Source organism: Etheostoma cragini, chromosome 4 (genome assembly GCF_013103735.1).
Source record: "Etheostoma cragini isolate CJK2018 chromosome 4, CSU_Ecrag_1.0, whole genome shotgun sequence".
NCBI classification, from domain to species: domain Eukaryota; kingdom Metazoa; phylum Chordata; class Actinopteri; order Perciformes; family Percidae; genus Etheostoma; species Etheostoma cragini.
Window position 1 is genome coordinate 1,207,626 of NC_048410.1, and position 24,967 is coordinate 1,232,592.

A 24,967-nucleotide genomic window follows, 5' to 3' on the forward strand; every position below is an offset into this window, starting at 1 on the left:
CAGGTTCATGATGTTTTTTTTTAGCAGAACCTAGTCCTTCTGGTGAAATGTTTGTATGCGGAAAAATTGGATATTAAACCTCCCAGAATTCATCTCTGCCTGGACACTGAATGTTTTAATCTCTCCGTAAGATACACTTCTTTGGTGCCTTGGTGGCCGTTGAACATTACGTTTTTAGTTTGTTGTGTTGAATCTGAAGACAATTCGCCACTACAGTCCAAATAAATGGGCCACCGAAATAAGCGCTGAAAATGTCAACATGAAAAATATCAAAAAACTCACCCATAACATTGAAAAAGTGAAAAAAATGTGGGAAAAAGCGATAATAATGTTGAAAAACCTTATTTTTTTCATGGTTGACTGGAAGACAACACAAGAGTTAAGCCTGAAGAGTAACAAGTTGCGTAGAGAGTGCAAAGAGTGAGTGGAGAGCAACATCTGGACTCAGCATCCAGATTGTTTTTCTTTGTGTACATTGTCAAGAAGGAAACTCAAATCTTTTAAATGGCACTTTTAAAAATGGTGCCTCACACTGAACGTGTTGTTTTTCTTTGATTTGCAGATCGTGAAGCTTAATTTGTGAACCATGGACTCCTGAGAAAGTGTGAATGTGGTATCTGTGGTTGTAAGTGTGTACAGGTTAGGGTGTCTTTATATTTATTCTACAAAATGTGTCAATGTAGCTGATGTACAACAAAAGAAATTTCATGTACTCTTCAGTTTTCCTTATACTGCTTTCTAAGGATAGAATAGTGATTATTAAAATGAAACGTGATGCTATTATTTAATGGCTTTAGATTTCACTCATTATGTGCTCATAGTTTATTTATGTGAAGAGATTTCTATTTTATTTAATTATTTTGTTTTGGGATTTATTGTAAAAATCTTATTATTAACTCTGAATTTAATGTTTGTCATTTTAGATAAAATAAAATGTCTGTAGCATTTTTCTTTTTTTATATTATTTTTTCAGGCATTTTTATTTCCACAGGACAGATGAAAACATGAAAGGGGAGAGAGGGAGGGGGGAAATGACATGAAGCAAAGGGCTGCAGGTCAGAGTCAAACCCACAGCTGCTGCATTGTGGAGTAAACCTCTATTCATGTGTGCCTGCTCTACCAACTGAGCTAACCCAGCCACAGTTTTTTTTGCAGTTTATAGAAATTAAGAAATGTGTTTAAGTCACGTGTCTGCAGCTCCTTCTGTCAAAAACCCTCAGAAAATCTTATTGTGAGCTTAAAACCCTGCATTGAGTCAAATCATGCATTGGATATATCATTAAATCCCCAATATACATGTTCTTTTTTTTTAAATGACCACCCTTATGTGTGCAGACGCTTGAAAATAAGTTCCTTATAGTGTGTCTACAACTGTTTGGTATCTAATTGGTTATTATCATAAAGTCATGATGCATCCCTCAAACAAAACATGGAAAAAATAGTTTGTATTAGTGAGCAAAACCTCAGATTTCCTGTCTGTGTTGCTTCAGATTGTGAGGCGGGGATGTCGGACCCTCTGAAGCTGCTGATGAGTAACAGCAGCTCTGCGCTGACAGGGGGCGCTGTGGCGGAGACCAAAGACAGCTTCTCTAACGCTCTCACCAAGAACATAGTGGCCATGCTGGTGTGGCTGGTCCTCAGCGTCCTCAACGGCAGCATGGTGCACATCTTCCTGCGAAACAGGTACACACACTTCTATGTTTATGTCAAATTGAGCAAACACACATGATTAGTGTCATTATGTGTTTAATGAAATAATGTTCTCCTAAATGTGTTGACAGAATCAAAACATGTATGAATCCTTTCATCAATTACTCCAAGTGTATACTTTCTGCCGCTGATCTCTAAACAGCTGTGGTAAAAAAAAGAAGTCTCTTCTTTGTTAAAGCTATTGTGCGTAGTTTCTGTTGCCCCCATGAGGACGTCTGACTAATGACAATAAAACTGTTGGCGCGTCCACATGATGCAAGCCTTCCGTGATCGGCTATTCAGCTTTGTTGCAACTCATTTGGCAACGGCTTGAATGTAACAGACGTTCGCTAATATCAAAAACCTATAAAAGCTTTAAAGCTTTAAAGTGCCCATGTTTTTCTCATTTTCAGGTTCATAATTGTATTTTTAGGTTGTACCAGAAAAGGTTTATTTGGTTTTATTTTGAAAAAAATCTAAATTTTTGTTGTAGCGCACATTGCTGCAGATCCTGTTTCCACCCTGTGTGTCTGGGTCTCTGTTTTAGCTCCAGAGTGAGACATCTCACTTCTATACTATCTTTGTTGGGAGTCACATATGCTCAGTAGCTCGGTAAGATCCCATCAGTTAGATAACTTCTACAGCTTTGGTCAGTCCAAGGCAGGATCAGCTGGGAGACTTCTTCTAGACGAGGGCCACTTGTGGAATACCTGCAGAACAGGGACAGGAAGTAGTTCTTTTGGAGATTAGGGTCAACTAGTGTGTGTTGCAGCAGTGTTTTGCCATTGAGAACAAGCTAGTTTAGCCACCTCGTCTGTGCACCGTGCAGATGTTGAACAGCTCACCTGGAGACTGAAGGACATTCAGAAACCAGATCTCACTCAAAACAGTATTGATTGTTTTTATGTGAGGGGAAGCACCAGAGACACAAAGTAACACCCCAAACCCCAGAAAAAGTGATTTTTTTCATAACATGGGCCCTTTAACATGAAAAGGTGATTTGAACTCATTTAAAGTAAAGTCATTTCCTACATAAGCACACTGCTCTAAGTCACTTTGTTCATCGTAACTATCCCGCAGAGATATTATAATAAAATAAAACTAAAATAAGCAGTGAACAATCATTTGCCATCTCTCTCAGCTCCTGTTTATCTTTGACTGCAGTCTCTTCTATGAGAACCCGCGCTACATCATGTTCATCTCCATGGTGATCAACGACGCTCTGCAGCTCAGCCTCGTCACGGCTCTCTACGTGGTCAGCTACATCTTCAGGAAGATCCAAGCCTCCGTCTGCTGCTGTCTGGTAAGTCATCAACTCAATATTGTTCCCCTAACTATCAGCGGTGGGGGGGGAAAAATCAATATACAGCATATTATCTCAATATCTTTGGTGGCAATACTTTATTGATACACGGACACCAAGTATCAATCTTTTATCATATAATTTCCATATTAAAATGTCCCATTTTGGTTGCCTACTAGAATGATAAAATGAATTGCCATTTTCTTTTAAAATGAAAGTGAGATGAACAGAACAGAGTTTGTCTTTTCAGATAAAACAGATGATAAAGTTTTCCTTTAAAGACATAATTTAAAGTTAGAATAACAACAGTCTCACTCCCATCGTGTTAAAACCAAGCTTGATCAGGTGTCTCCTTTAGCATCTAAGACAGACACAGTGGGATTTTAACTAATTCCAAGGCAATCCCATCCATGGCTTGATGTGACGTTCTGGGGTACCCACTTGGTGTCATTTTCAAAATGCAGTGTAAAACCCATTAATTAAGTTTAGGAAAAGATTGTGGGTGGGGTAAAAAAAAGTGTCACTTTCAGTGACATGCAGGACGAGAACAGAACATAAACCCCTGTCTCCTGGGTGAAAGTCCACCCCCTTAACCTGTGTCCTTACGCAGATCTTCAGCCTTTCGTACTACTTGCTTCCTTTGTCGCTCTTTATACTACATCATCTAACAGTGCCACAGTCGAGCTAGTAGACCTTTAGCGTCAGTAACTAACACCAAAGGTTTTTGACGCACTGAGAGTGAGAATGGGTTGTTATTTTAGGAGTTAATAATCTGTTTGAGGTAAAACACACTTTTTTGGTGCCTCAAAAGTGTGTTTTACCTCAAACTGATTATTTCTACACTGTGCTATTGCTATATTTACCTTTAGTCTTTAAATAAAAGACCTGAGTTCTTCTTCCATCTCTGTGCTTCCCACAGATCATGACTGCGGTCTTCACCACCCGCTCCACCCCTCTCATCCTGGCCGGCATGGCGGTGGAACGCTACATCTCCATCTGCTTACCTTTGCACTACATCCAGTTGTGCACCATCCCTCGCACCCTCCTCCTCATCGGCGTTATCTTCCTCCTCACCGCCGCCCCCCCCGTCACCGACCTCCTCATCACCCTCGTCTACCAGCCTCCGAGTTTCTTCCACACCTCCATTTTCTGCGACCACCCACTTCTCTTCCACCATCAGTCCATCTACTACAAGAACTGTGTGTTCGACGGGGTGTACCTGTCCTTCGTAGCTCTGACGCTGCTCTACACCTACTGTAAAATCATGCTGGCGGCGCAGGCCGCCTCTTCGGGCCTGGCATCGGTGAAGAGAGCCAGGAACACCGTGCTGCTCCATGGGCTGCAGGTCAGAAATCAATCCAACACTTTTCTCATTAAGGATACTTCTTTGTGTCATTGGAGGAAAAGCTAACCAAGAGTCTCGCATTGCCAGACCTAAAAGTCCCAGTTATGCAAAGATTTTAATTCCAAAGGCCAAGGGAACTCTATGAGGATGCATAGTAGATCAATAGATATATATTTATTGATCCCCAGAAAATGAGAAATTATAGTGTTACAGCAGCAAAATATCAGTCACACGGCACAGAATATAATTATAAATGAAATACTAGGATACAATATAGGCCTACAGGATGAATACATGAAGTAAATTGTATTTATCCTGGATCCATAAAATAACTGGCCTTGAAAAATAAAAATCTGACTGCTTCTATGGAATGTATACATACTCATGCCCTCGTGTTTTGAGGAAGAACATTTATTTATTTATGATACATTGTTCAGTCACAAAGAAAATTGGTGTCCTTAAAGGTTGGATTTGACCTAATTTTTTAATTACGGCATTAAAATCAATTTCCAAAAGACGATTTTTTGTTCCTCTTTTTAATCAACTTAAGCATGGGTTCCTATTCTCATGTACAGCACTGTACCTCATTTAGTTGGGTTTGAATTGCACTATAGTTGGTTTTCCCCCTTGACACGGTTTGTTTGGCAGGTGTGAATATAGTAATCGCACCCGGATCGCACCAAGCGGTGATCTCGGTACACTTTCAAATCAACTCTGGAGCGTTTTGTTAGAGGATCTGACCTCCAACAGCCCGAACTATGTGTAGCCTACTTAAGCGGATTTATGCTTCTGCGTTAAATCTACGCCGTGGCTACATACGTAGGTAGCCTACATGAAGACACGGACCCTGCGCCGTATTGCACAATACTGGCTACCCTGGCTTGGTACCGTTGCATCCCCCCGCCTCATTTCTGGTTCTCCTTCTCCATAAACAACATGGAATCAAGAAGAGAGTTAACTTTTCTGCTGCAATTTCCCCACCGTGGTCAGAAAGCACCGGAGAGACACTCTGGTTATCTCACTATGAATCTAAAGTCGCTACTCGCTCTGAAGCACTCCCTTACTTGCTCTCTGCAAGTTTAAAGTCATTACCTGACCTGATTGGGTTTCGTGAATGTTGTAAATGTTTGTTTTTAAGTAAGATGTATCTGTCTTGTGTTTCAGCTGCTGCTGTGCTTGCTTGCCTTCGTGGTTCCTTCCCTTCAGGCGGCCCTCATCTCCCTCTTCCCAAGCTTCAGTCTAGAGATCCGTTACATCTTCTTCCTGGTCGTGTACATCATCCCCCGCTTCATGAGCCCGGTCATCTATGGTTTTCGGGATGAGCAGTTCAGGAAGTACTGGACCCGGTACCTGGCTTGTCGGGGCACAAGTATGGTCAGGGTCAGACCGGCGTTACTGGCATTGAACCTGAATGCCAAATAATCACATCCAGCCAACCGACAGTCTACACATGAGCTCTTGGTTCAGTTCAGCTCAATTCAGTATACCTGAATGAGTAACTGCATTTGCAGTAATATCTGGTCACATGACATGCGGGTGTAAAGCAGTATGCAGAGGAAGCATCAACTTCACCGTACCTGCACCAGTTGTACTATGGCCTCGGCAGAACCTGCCACTACGGAAACTGTCAAAAAGGAACAGTATGTCTTTTGTTTGGGACTTTTCGGGCTTTAACAATGAAGATGCTGCTCAGCATGTTTAATATGTCTAATACTGTGTTGGTCATACTATACAATTAGCTTTGTTGAATAATCTAGATGATAAAGAGCTTAAAGATAAATGCATAATAAATCACAATATTTTTCCAAAACCGTTCAGCCTTAATTCACTATGCTGTGATTCCCCTGTCTTAAAGCTTTGTTGGATTAATTTAGCATTTAATACATTTTATGCATTTTGTCCTTGGCGACAGGATGAAGCTTTCATGACTGTTTACAGACAGTCAGCAAGACACAGAGGGATGAATGGATAAACTTCCAGAATACTTATTTAAGGGGCTACCGGAGGAGTTTTGGGGTTTTAACTCAAAAAAGACTTCCCTCCCTTTGCCAATAATACATTTTTCTATGACGTTCCAAAATGATTTGGGAAAAGGGCATGACCCTGCCCAACAACTTGTTAACGCCTTCTGTTCTGGTTTGCGCTTGGCAAAGATGTATAGATTGTCATTTTTTTTTTTTGCAACATAGACATGAAACGCCACCAAGATGGCGGCCACTTCACTAGCTTACTCACCAACATTGTTGTGGAAACACGGACAGTTTGTGTGTTTTGTCAAACCCAGATGTTACTTTTAAACGATAAAAGCTAATTTTATGTCAAAAATTATAAAGGGTCGCCTGGGTATCTCAACTGGTTGAGCGTGCGCCCTATGTACAGAGGCCCAGTCCTTGTCGCAGACGGTTCGGTTCTGACCTGCGGCCCTTTGCTGCATGTCACCCCCCCCACCCCCCCTCTCTCTCCCACTTTCCTGACTTATTCTGTCCTATAAACAAAGCCAATAAAAGCCAAAAGAATCTTTGAAATAATGACAATAATACAAATGACTGTTTACTGTTATTGTTCCTAAGGACAGTGCAGGTTGCATGAATAAAGAGAAAAATCATTAAAAATGTTGCTTTAGCTATTGTTGGTAGGGAGAGTCATTTTGTATCCTTCTATCAGTCAATTTAGCTATCAGTCTCTCCATTTAAAAGACATCATACATCATATGAAAATACACACAACAACAGAGTATTTGCTTAAGGCTCCACTGAGTGAAGTCACGTGTTAAGAAAGAAGTAAAGGGGAAACAGACACACATCCAGATGTTGGCCACTAGATGGATCCACCATCACACACATGCAGAAAAATGTGAAATACAGCTTCCCAAAAGGAAATATTAATCAATTAACAAACGGGAGTAATGAGACATGTTTTTGTCTATTTCATTTTAAAATCAGAGATTCACATACACTAAGTACCTGGTAAATACAAATAAAAGTCATTCATTTGATTAAATCTAAAGTATAATGGAGAGAAAACCTATATTCTCTAATGAGCTGCTGAGTAAACTGAAGAGTCAGCTGTTGTTATTAGGGAACTTAAAGGCCTTGCTTGGGATATGGCCGTCTCTCTGGATATTAGAGGCAGTGATTAAAAAAGTGGGTTCATTAATGATTTTGCACATACACACACAGTCTTAAAATCCCAGTTGTGACATAGCAGGAATATTACAAAAGTGCCACAGAAAATATAAACGTCCATTCAGAACCACAGTGCACCTTACTGACTACAACATACTGAGTCTCAGCAGAGATGTGAAAATAAAGACTTACAAACATAATTAAACTGGCTCTACATTTCCCCCTGAGTGCCACAAACACACCCTATAAACAACTCCGTGCAGGATCAGTATATTAAAGAGAGGAGCAACATGTCTCTAGTTGTGAGTAGGACAGTAGCCTACTGTGTTTAATGAGACACATATGAGACAGATGTGCTAATAAACTCTATTACTACAGCTTTCACTGCTGTTGATGCACGGAGCAGCCATGAAGTTCAGAATCAGAAAAAACAAGCTCAGTGGGCAAAAATGTAAATTTGAAAGTTAGGAAGATGTCAGTTTTATCAATGATGTTTCACTTTGGGGATTGTTTAAGTGACATCTAAAATTCTGCCGGATATCCCTCGTTTAGATCAGATGTCGTTCACCTTTCTCTTTCTTTGGTTTTGTAGCCTAATTATTGTGTGTGCAAACTCATGATGACTCTGGTTACCTGGTCCTCAGATCTCTGCAGGGTAAATCCAGACCGCTAGCTAGACTATCTGTCCGATCTGAGGTTTCATTTGCACAACTAAAACTACTTTTACACACGTTCCACCAAAACAACTTTCTTCCTGAGGTTGTTTTGCAGTGGCACCGTGGCTCCGTCCTACGCTTTGTGCCGCCCTTGACGATTGTGATTGGTTTAAAGAAATGCCAATAAACTAGAGACAGTTTTTCTCCCATCCCAGAATGCAGTGTGGTCTGGCCAGACCGTCCTCCACAGCACTGGTGAGGAAGGTCTGGCAAAGCGAGACTAAGGCGATGTTCACCAATGTTTCATTTTCATTTATTTGTAAAACTTATGTAATGTTAGCCTACCTATTTACAGATAATTATTTTAATTTGTGAAACTTCTTTGTGTTGCCTACTTGTAGATCCATTTAATATTTGCAAATTTCTTTTTTAATTTCCAAATGAACTTTTTGTAATTGTAGAATATGTTTAATATTTACAGATTGCATATTTACACACTGCTTGTCAATCTCTTCCTACAAACCGAATGAGACAAATCCCATCCCAGTGGGGTCTTCCAGTTAGATTTTCCTACTGGGTAGTTGTAAATTCCGACTTCCCTGTGGAAATGGAACGCACCACTAGTTCGGACAGGCGACCCTGTTCCGGTATGTGACGGAAAAAGCCGAAGAATCCCTCAGAGAAAACAGACCGAGAACAGCGGTTCAGATGGAGGAAACCTGCACCGCAGCGGGCTCACTGATCTCTCCTCAGCAGTTTAACATCACAGGCAGAAGGAAGGTGGTTTGTGAAGTGTTTTTAAGCAGAAGAAGCTCGCAGTCCGCTTCAGAAGATCCGTGTGTGACATGTTTGCTCCTTTTTCATGCGTGAAAGTAGGCCTATAAAAACTTAGAGGCGCAACATGGGGTGAATGTGACTTTGAGGAGGATGCTGATCCGTTGACGAAAGAGTGACGTGACCAAACTCACAGGTAAGTCTTAGTTAAAACGGTGTTATCTGAACATTAAAAGTTGAAAGTGCTCCTCTTCTCCAACGTCTACATATTTATTATCTAAGATAAGGTGTGGCGACGGGACACTGGGGTGCGGATGTCCACCCCCAGAAAGTTTTGAATGTCATACACTTCATTTCCTGCGTTTTGGTGTATTTAAGATGAAATCTCTGCATCCCTCTATGGTGCAAAATGTCTCTATGTAAAGGAAAATGTCATTAGTTAATAGGCTACACTCCTGTAATCGTCTAAACTGTATGCACATTTAAAACATCGCACGTGTATCGGCATGTTATATATTTTTATTTCTAGAACCAGCCTACATTTTAGCATCTTAGATGGTTGCTAGATGACCAAATAACTAGTAGCCTACTGTTAGAGAAGGAGACTGTGTCAAAGCCATGAGCTGCAAAGTTTAAGTCAACACAAAATTTAAGACATGACTTTCAAAATCACATCTTTATTATTCATGCTTCTGTTGTGCTATTTAACCCCCCCCCCCACACACACACACACACACACGCACACACACCTCCCACCCCACCCCATGCAGCACAAGTTCACACAATTATTGACTTCCGTCAGATGTATCGACTGCACTTGAAGGCAGCTTCATTTCACATAGAAAGAGACAGATACATATTCTGAATATTGGGGGGGGGGGGGGGGGGGTCTACCCCTATGTGGTGCTGCATGGTGCCTATGCTTGTCTCATGTTGTTTGCACTGTTTCACTTCATAGTGTTTGAGAGAGAGTTTGTAATTGAGGCGCATTTTTTTTCACTGCTGTGATTTTAAGCCCCAACCTGTCTCATGCTGAATTATAGATGAACTTTATTTCTGTATGTGCAGCCCGGCAGCTCCCCCGAGAGCTCAGCATGGGCCCCACATGTAATTATAGACACACAGAAAGACAGAGTTTCATTGTCCCGCCATTTACTGGATTTTGAAGAGGTCGATATTAAAGTAATCGCCAACTGTTCTGCTGTTAGGTTTGAGTCGAACTTCTCTGATTGCAGCTTATTAAATGTGAATATTTTCTAGTTTCTTCTCTCCTCTGTGACAGTAAACTGAAAATTTTTGAGTTGTGGACAAAACGAGACATTTGAGGACGTCATCTTGGGCTTTGGAAAACATTGATCCAACATTTTCTTTGTACCATTTAACATTTCATAGACCAAACACCTATTGACAGATTAATTGACATTGAAAACAATCGTTAGTTGCAGCCCTAGCTTGTACAAAGGAAACAAAAGGAAATCATTTAAAAAAATTGACATGACATAAAACTCACAATTTGACACATTATTCACAATTATGGTTCTATTGAGACCTTAACATTAATACAGATTCCATTGTGGAGCTAATTAAACAAATTTAAACCTCTGTCTCTATGTGTAGTGTTGTTTAGATACGAGGACTAAAAAACGCTCATGTGGGTCGTATTAGAGAGTAGGAACAATCGACCTATGTCATCGTATAGCAGGGCTGTAGTCAAGACCACCTTTGTCGAGTCCAAGATAAGTGCAAGACTAGGACTAGTCGAGTCCAAGACAAGGTTTGAGTCCGAGTCAAGACCGAGTCCTGGACAGGAATAAAGGTTTTATGCATGACAGTATCAAGACAATCATTTTGTTTTTCACTTTCCCTCCAACATTATTATCAACATAGTAAAGACACCTGGACTCGGTCCAGACCAAAAGCCTTATTGGGCAAGACCAGTGGTTGAGACCGAGAGAAGTCCAAGTCCAAATACTAGCGAGACTGAAACAAGTCCGAGACCAGGACTAGTCGAGTCCAAGTCAAGACCGAGTCCAAAGAGGTTCGAGTCCACTAGAAGACCGAGTCCAGGACAGGAATAAAGGTCTAATGCATGACAGTATCAAGACAATCATTTTGGGTTTCACTTTCCCTCCAATATTATTTTCAACATAATAAAGACACCTGGACTCGGTCCATACCAAAAGCCATATTGGGCAAGACCAGTGGCCAAGACCAAGACAAGTCCAAGTCCAAATACTAGCAAGACCGAGACAAGTCCGAGACCATAGAAAAACGGACTTGAGTCCGGACTCGAGTCCTACAGGCCTGTCATGTGGTTTGGAGGACTTGTTGGCATTTACAGTATAAAAGCTAAATTGCTTCCCACATACACACCCACCTGCATGAAGACAGAGTTAAGATTCCATAACTGTATGTACTTCACATGTCCATAAATCAGAGAGGAGAGAGACAGAGAAAGGAGATTAAATAACAGCAGGAAGAGAGTGAAAGATTCAGAGACAAATGAAGTTGGACTGCTCTGGTTGAAGCACCATTAAGTCCACATTAGGTTATCACCTGTCTGCGATTCCTCGGGCCATTTCCTACACTCTGCAATAAGAGACTATGAAACATTTTAACGTTACATTACAGCTATACTTTACCTGGAGCGGGGCACTTACCGCTGCCTCCAAATGGATTCATCCCTCAGGTCTGGTAGAGTGGAACAGCTGCTGATGTTATTCACAGCAGGAGGTATCACTCTGATCAGAATAAAAAACGAAACTCTGAAATTATGATCCAGCTACCATCTTAATTACCATAGATACAGAACAAAACAAAGAGAGATTCAAAAAAGAGGAATAAAATGACCCAATATGGACACACAATGATCACAGGTTGGTTATAGATTGTATTCTGTTGACTATGTATGTGTTGAGGAGGTCAGAAATGTTGATAAAAGGGGGTGGTGATGTAAAAAACAACAACTGAGACACAAAACAACCACATAGAGACACAAAACAACCATAAAGAGACACAAAACAACCACATAGAGACACAAAACAACCATAAAGACACACAAAACAACCACATAGAGACACAAAACAACAACAAAGACACAACCCAACCATATAGAGACTTAACCCAACCAAATAGACACAAAACAACAGAGACACAAAACAACCACATAGAGACACAAAACAATAACAGACACACAACAACAACAACAGCAGAGACACAAACCAAGCAAATAGAGACACAAAACAACCACATAGAGACACAAAACAACCATAGAAACCATTTAGACACAAAACAACCACATAGAGACACAAAACAACAACAGAGATACAAAACAACCACTAAAAGACACAAAACAACAACATAGAGAAACAAAACACCAACAGAGACACAAAACAACCACTAAGACACAAAACAACCACATAGAGACACAAAACAACCACAAAAAGACACAAAACAACCACATAGAGACACAAAACAACAACAGAGACAAAAAACAACAGAGACACAAAACAACATCAAAGACACAATCCAACCACGTAGAGACACAAAACAACCATAGAAACCATTTAGACACAAAACAACCACATAGAGACACAAAACAACAACAGAGAGAAACAAAACCACAACAGAGACACAAAACAACCACTAAGACACAAAACAACCACATAGAGACACAAAACAACAACAGACACACAAAACAACAACAACAAAGACACAACCCAACCACATAGAGACACAAAACAACAACAAAGACACAACCCAACCACATAGAGACACAAAAAACCACAAAGAGACACAAAACAACAACAGAGACACAAAATAACCATCGACATAGAGACAAAAAACAACCATAGAGACACAAAACAACCACATATAGAAAGAAAACAACGACATAGAGACACAAAACAACAACACAGAGACACATGTCCTCCCTCTGTCCTGTTGTAACGGCTGCAGGCTGATCAGATAAAAAGAAACTGAAATTACGACCCAGATATCATCTTCATTCCCTCACACTGTACTTGTTGCTAAGCAATATTTTTATCTTTTATTTTTGACCAACTGAATTATTGTTTCCTGGCTCTGATATCAACACCATATTGTAAGAAAATATTTTAGGCAACAGTGGGAACACTTAGGGCCTTCGAGGCAGAAGAGCGACTAAAATCGTCACATGATACTTTTCACAGTTTCAGAGTTTGATGTGAATATTATTATTAATTCATCTGTGTTGGGATTTCTAGTGAAAGTTTGTGCGCCATGTGGGTGTTTGTAGGAGTAGTAGATGAGCATGTGTGGGAAGTAGTTTTCTTTTGGATGCATCTATTTGTAGATTATTTTAAATTTTAATCACATAGTTCCTTGCAACCATGGTTTATGTTGGTATGAATTTAATCATGATTTGAGTGTTTACTGAGCCAAAATGTCAGTTTAGTTTTGTTAAAATCTGTATTATGGCTTGTTACACAGAAAACACCAAAACATGGATTTACATTTAGTCTGCAAAGATATAAAGAAAATCTGGTAAAAGCCTTTTGGCTCTTAATCAATGCCCATTTTTTGTTGTAGTTTATATCTGGGACATCAAATTAGTGTGTGGTTGCCTTCTCTTGGAAGTGCATTTAGCAGAGTAGATTACATTAGAGTGCCTACGTTGCAAAAGAGAGGCTCAAATGTTTGGAGCGGAAAATAAAACTCAAGCTCTTCCTTGCCAGAAAGTTTTTGTGTGGTGATTGCTGACTCAGCATGAGATAAAGAAAAGAAAGAGCTTAGCTCCAAACAAAGTTCAATGTCAAACTAGAACCGCCAGCAGTTACAACGCGGTCCAAGCCTCATCGCACCGGTCGTCCCGACGCGAGTCGGCATCGGCCGAAAGCAGAACCTGAAGCGTAACGCGGGGAGGCAAACGTCAGGAAATATTGAGACAAAACAACCACATAGAGACACAAAACAACAACAACAGAGACACAAAACAACAACAACAACAGAGACACAAAACGACCACAAAAAGACTCAAAACAACAACAGAGACACAAAACAACCACATAGAGACACAAAACAATCATAGAGACACAAAACAACCACATAGAGACACAAAACAACCATAGAGACACAAAACAACTACATAGAGACACAAAACAACCATAGAGACACAAAACAACCGTACAGAGACACAAAACAACCGTACAGAGACACAAAACAACTGTATAGAGACACAAAACAACCGTACAGAGACACAAAACAACCGTACAGAGACACAAAACAACCACGTAGAGACACAAAACAACCACATAGAGACACAAAACAACCGTACAGAGACACAAAACAACCACGTAGAGACACAAAACAACCACGTAGAGACACAAAACAACCGTATAGAGACACAAAACAACCACGTAGAGACACAAAACAACCACGTAGAGACACAACCATATGGACACAAAACAACCAAAGAGACACAAAACAACCACGTAGAGACACAAAACAACCGTATAGAGACACAAAACAACAACAGAGACACAAAACAACCAGATAAGTATTTTTTTGTGTGGTGATTGCTGACTCAGCGTGAGATAAAGAAAAGTAAGAAAGAGCTTGGCTCCAAACAAAGTTCAATGTCAAACTAGAACCGCAAGTAGTTACAACGCGGTCCAAGCCTCATCGCGCCCCTTGTCCCGACGCGAGTCAGCATCGGCCGAAAGCAGAACCTGAAGCGTAACGCGGGGAGGCCAACGTCAGGAAATATCAAGAGGTGTTAAAAAGGTCGTAGGACCATGCAGACCATTGTTCTCACATATGTTGATATCACACACACAGCAATAACAAACAAGCATTTGTGTTGTCTAAAACAATTCAATATATTTGGAGTCATCCGTTGCAAAAATAAACAAATTGAACATTATAACTCATATAAAGGACATATTAGTTAAATTTCTTACATGCAGTGTATCAATCTTGCATGTAAGAGTACGGATCATTTGCACAATGACCTCGAAAAACTCTGGGCTTCAATGGTTGAACCATTGTACAGCGTTTTGTTCTTTATGTACAAAACTGAGTAAAGTCTACGTGTAAAGGAGACTTTCTACATCGTACAACGGCTGTTTGCATCATAACTGTTCAAGCTGAACACACAGACGTGATCCACATATTGTTAGACTCTGTGTGACTAATGCTCTACGTGGCTGCATTATCTCTGACTTTCTACAACATAAAAGCATCAACGACCATTCAAACATGTAGAGAAGTCCGCTCAGTCGAGACATACAGTATAATGGACCAAATCCATCTTTGTGATCGGTGATTACTAACGTTAGAACTGTGTTGTACAGTGCTTGTTACAAGTTTAATTCACTGTTGGTTTTAAGGTTTCCTCCATTTCCATACTCTTTGTTGTGTCTGGACCAGGTAACCATGGTGAAGGAGAGTTTGCCCAGCTGGGTCCGACAGGACTCTGACGAGGCTCTTGTCCACGTGAACGTCGGCGGTCTGAAGAGGAGTCTCTGCTCCAGCACGCTGAAGAAGTTCCCAGACACCAGATTGGGGAAACTGCTGTCGTGTGATTCAGAGGAGGATATACTGCAGGTGGGTTGGTACAGTCATGAACTCTCTGTAACAACAACACAGACAGTCGTCCGCCTCACACCTCATCACACAAACACACAAACACACATACCCACATACACACCCCATCCCTAATCCCTACCCCTTTCTGAAAGGACTGCCTCGGGTACCTCTTTGTGTTTTTTCCAACCCAGTCACCTCAAAAAATCCCTTCATGTGACCACATGTACTGTGTGTTGTCCTGTGCATTATTATTATATCATGTCATTGTGTTTTGTGTTTTTGTATTGTATTCTTCTTTTTTCTCCTTCATGCTGTAACGGATGCTGGTAACTTTAATTTCATTGTGGGAGTCATCCCAAAGGGATTAATAAAGCTAAGACTAAGTCTAAGTCATCAAAAGCTCTAAAATGTCACTTCCTTCTCTCTCATGGCTATTTAATCCTTTGTCCCTTAATCATTCTCCTTTTAAAAATGTTTTTTTACTCATAATTTCCATCTTTCCTTTATCCACGCCTCCATTCTGTATCCGTCCTGCAGGTGTGTGACGACTATGACGTGCAGCAGAAGGAGTTTTATTTTGATAGGAATCCCGGCCTGTTCCCTTACGTCCTCCACTTTTACCAGACGGGCAAACTTCATATCATGGAGGAGCTGTGTGTCTTCTCTTTCAGGTCAGTCTTATTTTAACATCTTCCTGTCTAACAGACACACTTTAACTTTATCAGTTGCAAAAGCAGATAAATAAACTTTACAGATGTCTAAAATGGAGCTTGAAAGGGGCTTAAAACAGAGAATAAACACATTTATTCTCTAATAATTTTGACAGGATGTGGGTAGATCTTGGCTGGGTTCTCATAGTGTCATTTCACTATTCATTTGATGATTTAAAGCCCTGTTAGATGGAAACTTGTGTACAAACCAACCTGATTTGACTCACATTCCCCACACAGTCAGGAGATCGAGTACTGGGGCATCAATGAGTTCTTCCTGGACAGTTGCTGTAGTTACCGTTACCACGACCGCAAGCTGGAGAGCAGCCGGCATCACAGCTGGGACGACGAGAGCGACGTCAGCAGCGTCGACACATCTGTGGACGAGATATCTGACCTAAACAGGTAAAAGTAACAGGTAAAGGACTCTGGAGCCATTCGGAGTCTGGATTTTTGATGCCACCTGACTTACATGCGTCCGTCTGCACGTGCTCCTTAACATTAAATCCTCAAACCAGGGTCACACAGAATCTGTGCACGCTGAATTTCGTAGAATATTCCGTCGTTTTGCAGCAGATTTTAAACAAATTAAAACTAAAGACTCAGAATTTAACACATCCCCACCTCAACTTGAAAACCTGCCTGCTAAATTCCTCAGACATTCATCTGGATCACTGCTGAAAACAAAACAACAAACCCGCTGATTGTGTTTGGCTCTACTTGTAACTGCCCCTCTCAAATCTTGTAATTCCCTCTAAGTACACGGAGACACAAGTGGTTTCTTGCTGCTGGTTTATTGAAGTCCTCGCTCCAAAGCCACTGTTAAAACTCGTTGGCTGCATGGTTCGAGCAAAGTGAAGTCTTTGAGTCTTCAGAGGTATAACCGCTCAGATCAAGGTCTGCTTCAGCCAGCCTGAAATCTCTCCTGGACACACACACATCCATGCTATCTGCTGCCTGCTGGTGTTAAGCAACAGCACAACTCACGCGAGAGCAGCCCACCAAAACTTGTTAATTACTTCAAAATAAAAGCATAAACAACAACTGTTACTTAAATAGTAAAAAGGGAAGTATACAAATTATAAAATGTAATTCCAACAATCACAACTCTGCTGCACTGGTTTTTGACCCGGAAGTAGAAGACAGCAGTAGGAAGCAAAGACGCAAAAAACAACACAAGCTTGACACCTTAAAACCCAATGAGGACGTTGCCATGGCGAAAAGTTCTCCATGTTCTCCCTGCTTTCCAAGTTGTTGAGATTTTGACGAAGGTCTGCTGGAGAGAAAAGCCGTAATTCCAGCAGTTCTACGTTGGTGAGCGCCACCTGCTGTCCTGGACGTGGAGATACTCCTGTCATTATTACCTGCTCATGCATAGCTATGGGAAGAACTGGCAGAACCCCGGTTACAGCTGTGCAACAGAATGACTTACTCCATCTTTCTCCATCCTCACAGGGAAATGCTACATTTCCAGAAGGTGCGTTATGGGAACGTCAGGAAGTGTCTATGGCTGACGCTGGAGAACCCGGGATACTCTATCCCCAGCAAGCTCTTCAGTCTGGTCTCTATTGGGGTGGTGCTCACATCCATCGCCACCATGTGTATTAACAGCATCCCGGAGTATCAGGTTGGTGCAGTGAGCTGAAAAGATTGTGAAACCAAACAAAGATTTTATTAGAGGATTATACAGTAGTCTGGAACTTATTTGCTCATTATTAGAACTTGTTTGAGAGTTGATTGTCAAAAGTTGTATTGCTTCTTGCACACAGACATCATGCACCAATTTCTAAACTCTATGCGACTTATTCTTTTAATGGATACATTATCGCTGATGTCCATCAATGTCCAATATCTATAAATCTACTTAGAAGTCACTGGAAAAGACGATCCTTATAACTGCAGAACTTAACCAAGAATCATCACGTGGAAGTTGTCTCCAGTATCAGAGTAAAGCAGTGATAGTAGTCTGTACATTCATGGGTACACTACTGCAAACAGGAACTATTGACAGCTAATCGATATAGCTTTAATGGAGACAACTTACTAAAATGAGTAGGGATAGTGTTGGGGGGCTGGCGTCTCCCTTAGAGATCGGGTGAGAAGCTCATTTATCCGAGAGGAGCTCGGAGTAGAGACGCTGCTCCTTCACGTCGAAAGGAGCCAGTTGAGGGGGTTTGGTTATCTGGTAAGAATGCCTCCTGGGGGGATCCCTAGGGAGGTGTTCCAGGCACGTCCAGCTGGGAGGAGGCCTCGGGGAAGACCCAGGACTAGGTGGAGGGACGTCCATCTGGGAAGAGGCCTCAGGGAAGACCCAGGACTAGGTGGAGGGACGTCCAGCTGAAAGGAGGCCTCGGGGAAGACCCAGGACTAGGTGGAGGGACGTCAGGCTGGGAGGAGGCCTCGGGGAAGACCCAGGACTAGGTGGAGGGACGTCCAGCTGGGAGGTGGCCCCGGGAAAGACCCAGGACTAGGTGGAGGGATTATATCTCCAACCTGGCCTGGGAACGCCTCAGGATCCCCCAGTTGGAGCTGGTTGATGTGGCTTGGGAAAAGGGAAGTTTGGGGTCCCCTGCTGGAGCTGCTGCCCCCGAGACCCGATACCGGTGTGGGTGAAGATGGATAGATGGATAATGTTGGGTATTGGTGTCAGACTTTGAAAAGCCTTGTTTTTCCTCCTTGATTACCTCCAAAACAACTATTTACACAGAAACATTATAATAACTCAGAATGCCTGCTGTAATTATTCAGTTTAAAAGTTGGATGTAAAAACGCAGATGTAGGAACAAATCTTCCTCTTCCTTTCTCTCAGACATTTAACGATGAAGGGAAGTTGATGGAGGACCCGACCATGCAGGCTCTGGAGGTGTTCTGCATCTGCTGGTTCAACTTCGAGGTGAGGAGATAAAACCACAGTATGGTATGTACTGGCGATTCTGGGGAAGGGATCAAACTTATCAATGAAAAAAATAACAAATACTGAGTACTGTTTCCCTGTTTCTCTGGTTGAGGTGGTGTCGCGGCTGCTGCTTTCCCCGAACAGGAGAAAGTTCTTCCATCACCCTCTGAACATCATCGACATGGTGTCGGTGGCTCCCATCTACATCACGCTGCTCTTTGACTTGACTTTGGGATCAGAGTCTGAACTGGGAAATTTGGGACGACTCATACAGGTTTACAATTCTGTACTTATTATTGCAAGTAAATTAAATGTACAGTATGTATGTAACCTTTGAATGAAGAAATACCAAATTCTTCACCTTTAAATGTCTAGGCAACAGGACTTTCGTCACAGATATAAAGGAACTGTGTCCTTGTTTGGACACTTCTTGGATCAGAATATCTGTTTAATTACAAATATAAATGACACTGTAATAGTTTAAGTTTATTAAATGGTTTTGAATTAAATAGTAGGCTAACTTCGAAAGTGTAATTTATAATCTTGGGAAATTTAGAGGAAATTTAACTTAAATAAACAGAATGCATTAGCCATCTTTCATCACTCTAACCTGTATTTCTCTCTCTCAGGTGTTCAGGTTAATGAGGATCTTCAGGGTTTTGAAGTTGGCCCGACACTCGACAGGACTTCGGTCCCTGGGAGCGACACTTCGGGTGAGTCGTGACTCGCTCGCTGCTCAGAGACAGAAATATGCAACGTCTGACTTTCTGACGCGGGGCAGACTCCCCGTGAAATTAAACCAACCGCCGAAACCTCTTGGGAAAAATGAAAACAATGTGATTAAGTTCTGGTGTGTTGACCTTTCTGCAGATAAAGGTTGATGGATCGTGGGCAAGTTGAAGGTCTGAGCTAAAAACCATTGTTGTGCTTTTGGTTTGAAGATGTTTTTTTATTTTTCAGAGAAATGGGGATTGGGATTTAATGGCAATTACCGTTTTTGTTCAACCTGGACCCATTTGGCCCCTACCTGGACCCTATTTTCCTATGTTTTTGTGTCTAAGTGACTGGTGGGAACAACAATCTTTGACATCAGTCCAGTATTATGCAAGATCGCTGCAGTCGGCAGTGGCGAATCAAGCTACAATGTAAGTTAATAGGACAAATGCCCAGCTTGTGTTTACCTTCACACAAGGGCTTGTTTTGCCGCTGACAGACTCAGATTAATATTCTAAGTCTCTGACAACATTATGGAAAGAATACTAAGGATGTCAACCTTTTTGTTAAAGAGTAAGATTCTTTTTTTAAACATAAAAAATCTGTAAAATTGCGTTTGCTAAACCCACCAGACTCCATGTAAATAAACAGTAATTTTAGCATTCTAAAATACACTTTATTCAAAGCCAACAGTAACAAAATAAAACTATGAAAAGCGTTTTTCGGTCGTCTTTCCACTTTTCCGACTATCACAACTCTAGTTTTGGTTGAAATAAACACATAGTTTACTGATTTACAGGTGATAATATGTTGGCTGTATACACGCTAAAAGTATTTTTTTTCTCAATGGAGTCCAGTGGGTTCAGCGCTGGCGACTTCAGATCTGTTTCTGGTTAAACAGAAATGTCTCAAAGAGGTTTTAAAGTTCTATCTTTGTTGGGATCCTTTCCATAATAATGTCAGACATTTATAATATTAATCTGAGCCTGTCAGTGGCAAAACAAGCACTTTTAATGGATGGAAATTGAAGGTGCGCAATTGCCCTCTTAACTTCCATTGTAGCTTGTTTGGCCACTGCCGACCGCAGCAAACTTGCTTAATACTGGACAAATGTCAAAGATTGTTGTTCAAATCATTCACAGATACAAAAACATAGGAAGATAGGGTCATGTAGTTACCCTTTAAGGGACATGCTTCAACAACTAGTTGTAGTGAAAACTTCTGCTTTCAAAATACATTAATCGTGTTTTTCAAATTATGGTTTCATCTTTAAGCTGCACTGTGATTTCAACCCCCTTTAGTATTAAATTTTCTTGTGCTTAAGGTTGCTTTGCAGAAACGAAACCAAGATATCTTTCAGCCTTTCACTTCTGATGCCGCTCATGAATTATGAGCATGCTTTCATCTAAATGCAAAAATAATGAGTTCACAAAAAAGTAAAACAAATGACTCATCTATTTACATTACAGCTCATACGTAATGTTTTATACGCAGCTAATGCTCCCCTCATCCTCTCTGTAGAAAGAGCTCTGTTATGATAGATGAGACTGGAACATGAGCTGTGATACTCTCAGATACTCTACATCTCATGTCCAGTGAGGCCAATGTAAGGAAGGGGGGGTAACTGACTGAGCATCAGATGCATAGTCTCTGCTGGTAAAACCGATTGTACATTACAACAACATCTGATTTCAACTGACCTGTCTATACTGTCTAAATTTGTAAAATCCATGAAATAATAAACTTTTCTGTGTTTTTGAAATGATGATGGAAATCATTTCAAAAACACTTTAGCTATCTATAGTTGTTTGATTGCTAACGTTGGCTCAAAACGCCATTCAACTGACAGCCTTTGTTGTGTTTGATGCTAGCTCGTAGCTAAGCTAGCAGTGAACCAACTTGGTTAAGTAGGTCAATTTTTACTGGGTTGACATTACAGAAGTCTCTTGTTAGATTAGTTATCTATGCTACTTGTCGCAAAGTGACGCATGTGCAACTCAAAGCTTCAGTCGATTCACATCGGGGAGTGACAGCGGGAATTTCAATGCAGCTAGTGTATTACTGTCAATTCAAATAATACGGTAAGAAAAGTTTGTTTATGTACAATAAAACACCTTAACCTTTAAAAACAGTATGCTTAGGCCTACTGTAAAAAAAGTAGTTTACTGGCGAAGCAGCTGCAGTATATTACGGTGAAAGGTTTTACTGTGTACCTGAAATCGAAATTGCAGTTCACATCTGATCAACTGAGCAGCCGTGGTTTCCACAGGCTTCTACAGACAGAGAACTTCACAGCCTAAAGAGTTAGAAGATAAAACATTCACCGCAGGCTCATTTAAGTTTTCCTCCATCTTGTTTCTGCAGCACAGTTACCGTGAGGTTGGCATCCTGCTGCTGTACCTCGGGGTCGGAGTGTCCGTCTTCTCGGGTATCGCGTACACCGCCGAATACGAAGAGGTAACGCTTCACTCTTACTCTGTACTTTACCATAAACATTACATTTAGGGTTTAAACCGTGAAGAGGTGGAACCCTTCTTCTTCTTTTTATTATTATTTGTTGTCTGCTGTGCTGGATCAAATTCCTGTGAGCTGGAATGAGCTAGAAACATGAAACTTGGGGGAATAACTGGAAATGGTGTACATGTCCTTCCATAGAAATGTGAACCCAATCCACCTAATGGCGCTGTATCTAAGGCTTCAAAATGCTTTGAAACTTTGAAAGGCCACGCCCCCCACACAACGAAAGTCCGATTGACTTGCAATTTCTCACACAGGTGTAGCTTAATGTGCTCTACAAAAAAGCCTCTAGGACCATTAAAGTCCACCCATAAAAACGTTCCGCGATTTTGAATTTCTTTAAAAAAACACATTTTTGAGATCTACTCCTACACCGTAGCTCCGATTACGCTAGGGGCAGTTACAGGCGCAAGATAGGTGAGTGGCATTACACACATTTTACTATAAATCACATATTCATTGTCCAATCATCACAAATCTCTCAGGATTAGGAGACTGTTTTGGTTCTTCACAGAAAAGGGGGAGGGACTGAGAAGTTGTAGTTCAAATTTTACAAAGGGGTTGCTGTGATCTCCACTTTTGTGTCTTAACGTCTTAAAACACTTCATTTTCTGCATCAAGTTATTGTGCAAATGTTTTTATTCATGTAAAGGAAATATAAAAGGTTTTTAGGGTGGGTTGCATTGGCCAGTTTTGATTATTTTGGGGGTTGTAAACCCGCTTTCCCCACTGTAAATGACACCCATGGTAACCCAACATAACTATAAAGCACCTCTGTCTGTCTCTGTGCTCAGGATGTGGGTCTGGACACCATCCCGGCCTGCTGGTGGTGGGGGACGGTGAGCATGACGACGGTGGGCTACGGCGACGTGGTGCCCGTTACGGTGGCCGGGAAGCTGGCGGCCAGCGGCTGCATCCTGGGCGGCACCCTGGTGGTGGCGCTGCCCATCACCATCATCTTCAACAAGTTCTCCCACTTCTACCGGAGACAGAAAGCCCTGGAGGCCTCGGTGAGGAACAACCACCGCAGGAAGATGAGGATGAGCTGCGATAACGAGCCGGAGGAGGAAGAGGAGGAGGACGAGGAAGAGGAGGGGTCAGACGGGGACAGGAGGTGTCTGGACGATGATGATACTGATGGCGTGGAGGAGGGCGATGTAGACCACGAGGATGATGGAGGTGTGATCAACTACAGCTACGTGGAGCATCCGTCCTACTCGTCCATACTGAAGAGGAAGGAGCAGCTGTGAGGAGATGAACGCTCACGCTGGAGATTACAACATAACATTAAAACCATAGACTGTAAGAATAATGCACGTAGCATCCGGGATGTCGCCCGTTGGTTAGTGGACTGCCAGTTTGATGCTTCGAGTTTAGCGATAAAGGCATACATTGTTTTCTTGCAACCGGATATTACGATGGGCGGAGCTTCGAGGGGAGGACACGCGGCAAGTTCAGGTCTAATTTAATGTCCACAGTGTTAGCATGACTGAGCCTCTGTCCCGACTGTCAGGTCCTGCAACTAACGATTAGTTTCTTTGTTGATTAATCTGTAGATTATTTTCTGGATTAATGGATTAGTTGTTTGGAAAATGGTTAAAAATGTGTTTCCCAAAGCCCAAGACAACATCCTCAAATGTCTCGTTTTGTCCACAACTGAAAAGATATTCATTTTACTGTCACAGACGAGAGAAGAAACTAGAAAATATTCACATTTAACAAGCTGCAATCAGAGAAAATTTACTTTTTTCTCATAGAAAATGCTTATATCCGATCAATCAACCATCAAAATAGTTCTTTGCAGCTCTAGTTGTCATGTGTCTGTGCATGTTTGGGTGTTTCAGGATGGAGGATTGTTACTAATGGATGTGTTGCTCTGATAAAAACACAAAGGTGAAGAATCACAATGGGACAAAAAGGCCTGAGCTCAAAGGCCTGCAGCTCTGTAGCAACGATGAATTGAACTACTTCCAGGACTGAACGCATCCAAATGAAATAAAAAATATATGAAATGTGTGAAAGTACTTCTGTGGAAGGAGAAGAGATATTTAAAGAAGCAACCACTCTATAAAGGAAAAACATCGCTGCACTGAACTCTATGCTCTTTAATACTTTACTCGAGTATTTCATTTTCTGCTAATTCATTCATTTTCCCCCCACTATTTTTATAATATCTTCAGTTTCTTTGCAGATTCGGATTAATATTACAAGATATGATCAACACATTAATTATGATGTATTATTCCAGCTTAGGTTAGAATAACACTTTATTGGGCGCACTGGTAGCTCAGTAGGTAGAGTGGGTGCCCATATGTAGAGGTTTACTCCTCGACGCAGTGGACCCAGGTTCACCTCAGACCTGTGGCCCATTGCTGCATGTCATTCCCCCCCTCTCTTCTCTTCCATGTCTTAGCTTTCCTGTCAAATAAAGGCCTAAAAATGCCCCCCCAAAAATGGACAACACTTTATTGATCCTGGGGTACGCATTCTCATGAACATATAGGGAACATTTGATCACCGTTTGCGACGGTTATCGGATTGAACATGTTGTCTCAGAAAGGCGTTAAAACGGCTTTGCATTAAGAGTGTTTTGGGCTTCTGCATCAAATCGGTGGCGTACCCCCCGCAGACCCCTCTGCACTTCATTAAGCCTCCCTGTGTACCTAATTTC

The 24,967-nt window shown here is 41.4% G+C and overlaps 2 protein-coding genes across 2 annotated transcripts; both read left to right on the plus strand.

Moving 5' to 3' along the window:
* The first annotated feature begins 1,504 nt into the window (after positions 1-1,504).
* On the plus strand, positions 1,505-5,759 carry LOC117943380 (odorant receptor 131-2-like). The gene is made up of 4 exons (XM_034869467.1): positions 1,505-1,683; positions 2,854-2,992; positions 3,912-4,337; positions 5,502-5,759. Exons 1-4 carry the CDS (start codon positions 1,505-1,507, stop codon positions 5,757-5,759), a joined length of 1,002 nt encoding a protein of 333 aa, XP_034725358.1.
* Positions 5,760-8,731: 2,972 nt separating this feature from the next.
* si:dkey-43k4.5 (potassium voltage-gated channel subfamily S member 2) lies at positions 8,732-24,432 on the plus strand. The gene is made up of 10 exons (XM_034870479.1): positions 8,732-9,088; positions 15,301-15,477; positions 15,997-16,130; positions 16,410-16,574; positions 17,625-17,796; positions 18,979-19,062; positions 19,178-19,339; positions 19,695-19,778; positions 22,144-22,236; positions 23,091-24,432. The coding sequence occupies exons 2-10, from the start codon at positions 15,307-15,309 to the stop codon at positions 23,544-23,546; spliced, it is 1,521 nt and encodes a 506-aa protein (XP_034726370.1). The 5' UTR covers positions 8,732-9,088; positions 15,301-15,306; the 3' UTR covers positions 23,547-24,432.
* The last annotated feature ends 535 nt before the right edge of the window (positions 24,433-24,967 follow it).

Coding starts and splice junctions, on each gene's coding strand:
- LOC117943380 (XM_034869467.1), top strand. CDS start 1,505: ATGTCGGACCCTCTGAAGCTGCTGATGAGTAACAGCAGCTCTGCGCTG. Junction 1,684..2,853: donor CACATCTTCCTGCGAAACAG/GTACACACACTT, acceptor CTTTGACTGCAG/TCTCTTCTATGAGAACCCGC. Junction 4,338..5,501: donor TGCTGCTCCATGGGCTGCAG/GTCAGAAATCAA, acceptor CTTGTGTTTCAG/CTGCTGCTGTGCTTGCTTGC.
- si:dkey-43k4.5 (XM_034870479.1), top strand. CDS start 15,307: ATGGTGAAGGAGAGTTTGCCCAGCTGGGTCCGACAGGACTCTGACGAG. Junction 15,478..15,996: donor CAGAGGAGGATATACTGCAG/GTGGGTTGGTAC, acceptor TCCGTCCTGCAG/GTGTGTGACGACTATGACGT. Junction 19,779..22,143: donor CCCTGGGAGCGACACTTCGG/GTGAGTCGTGAC, acceptor TTGTTTCTGCAG/CACAGTTACCGTGAGGTTGG.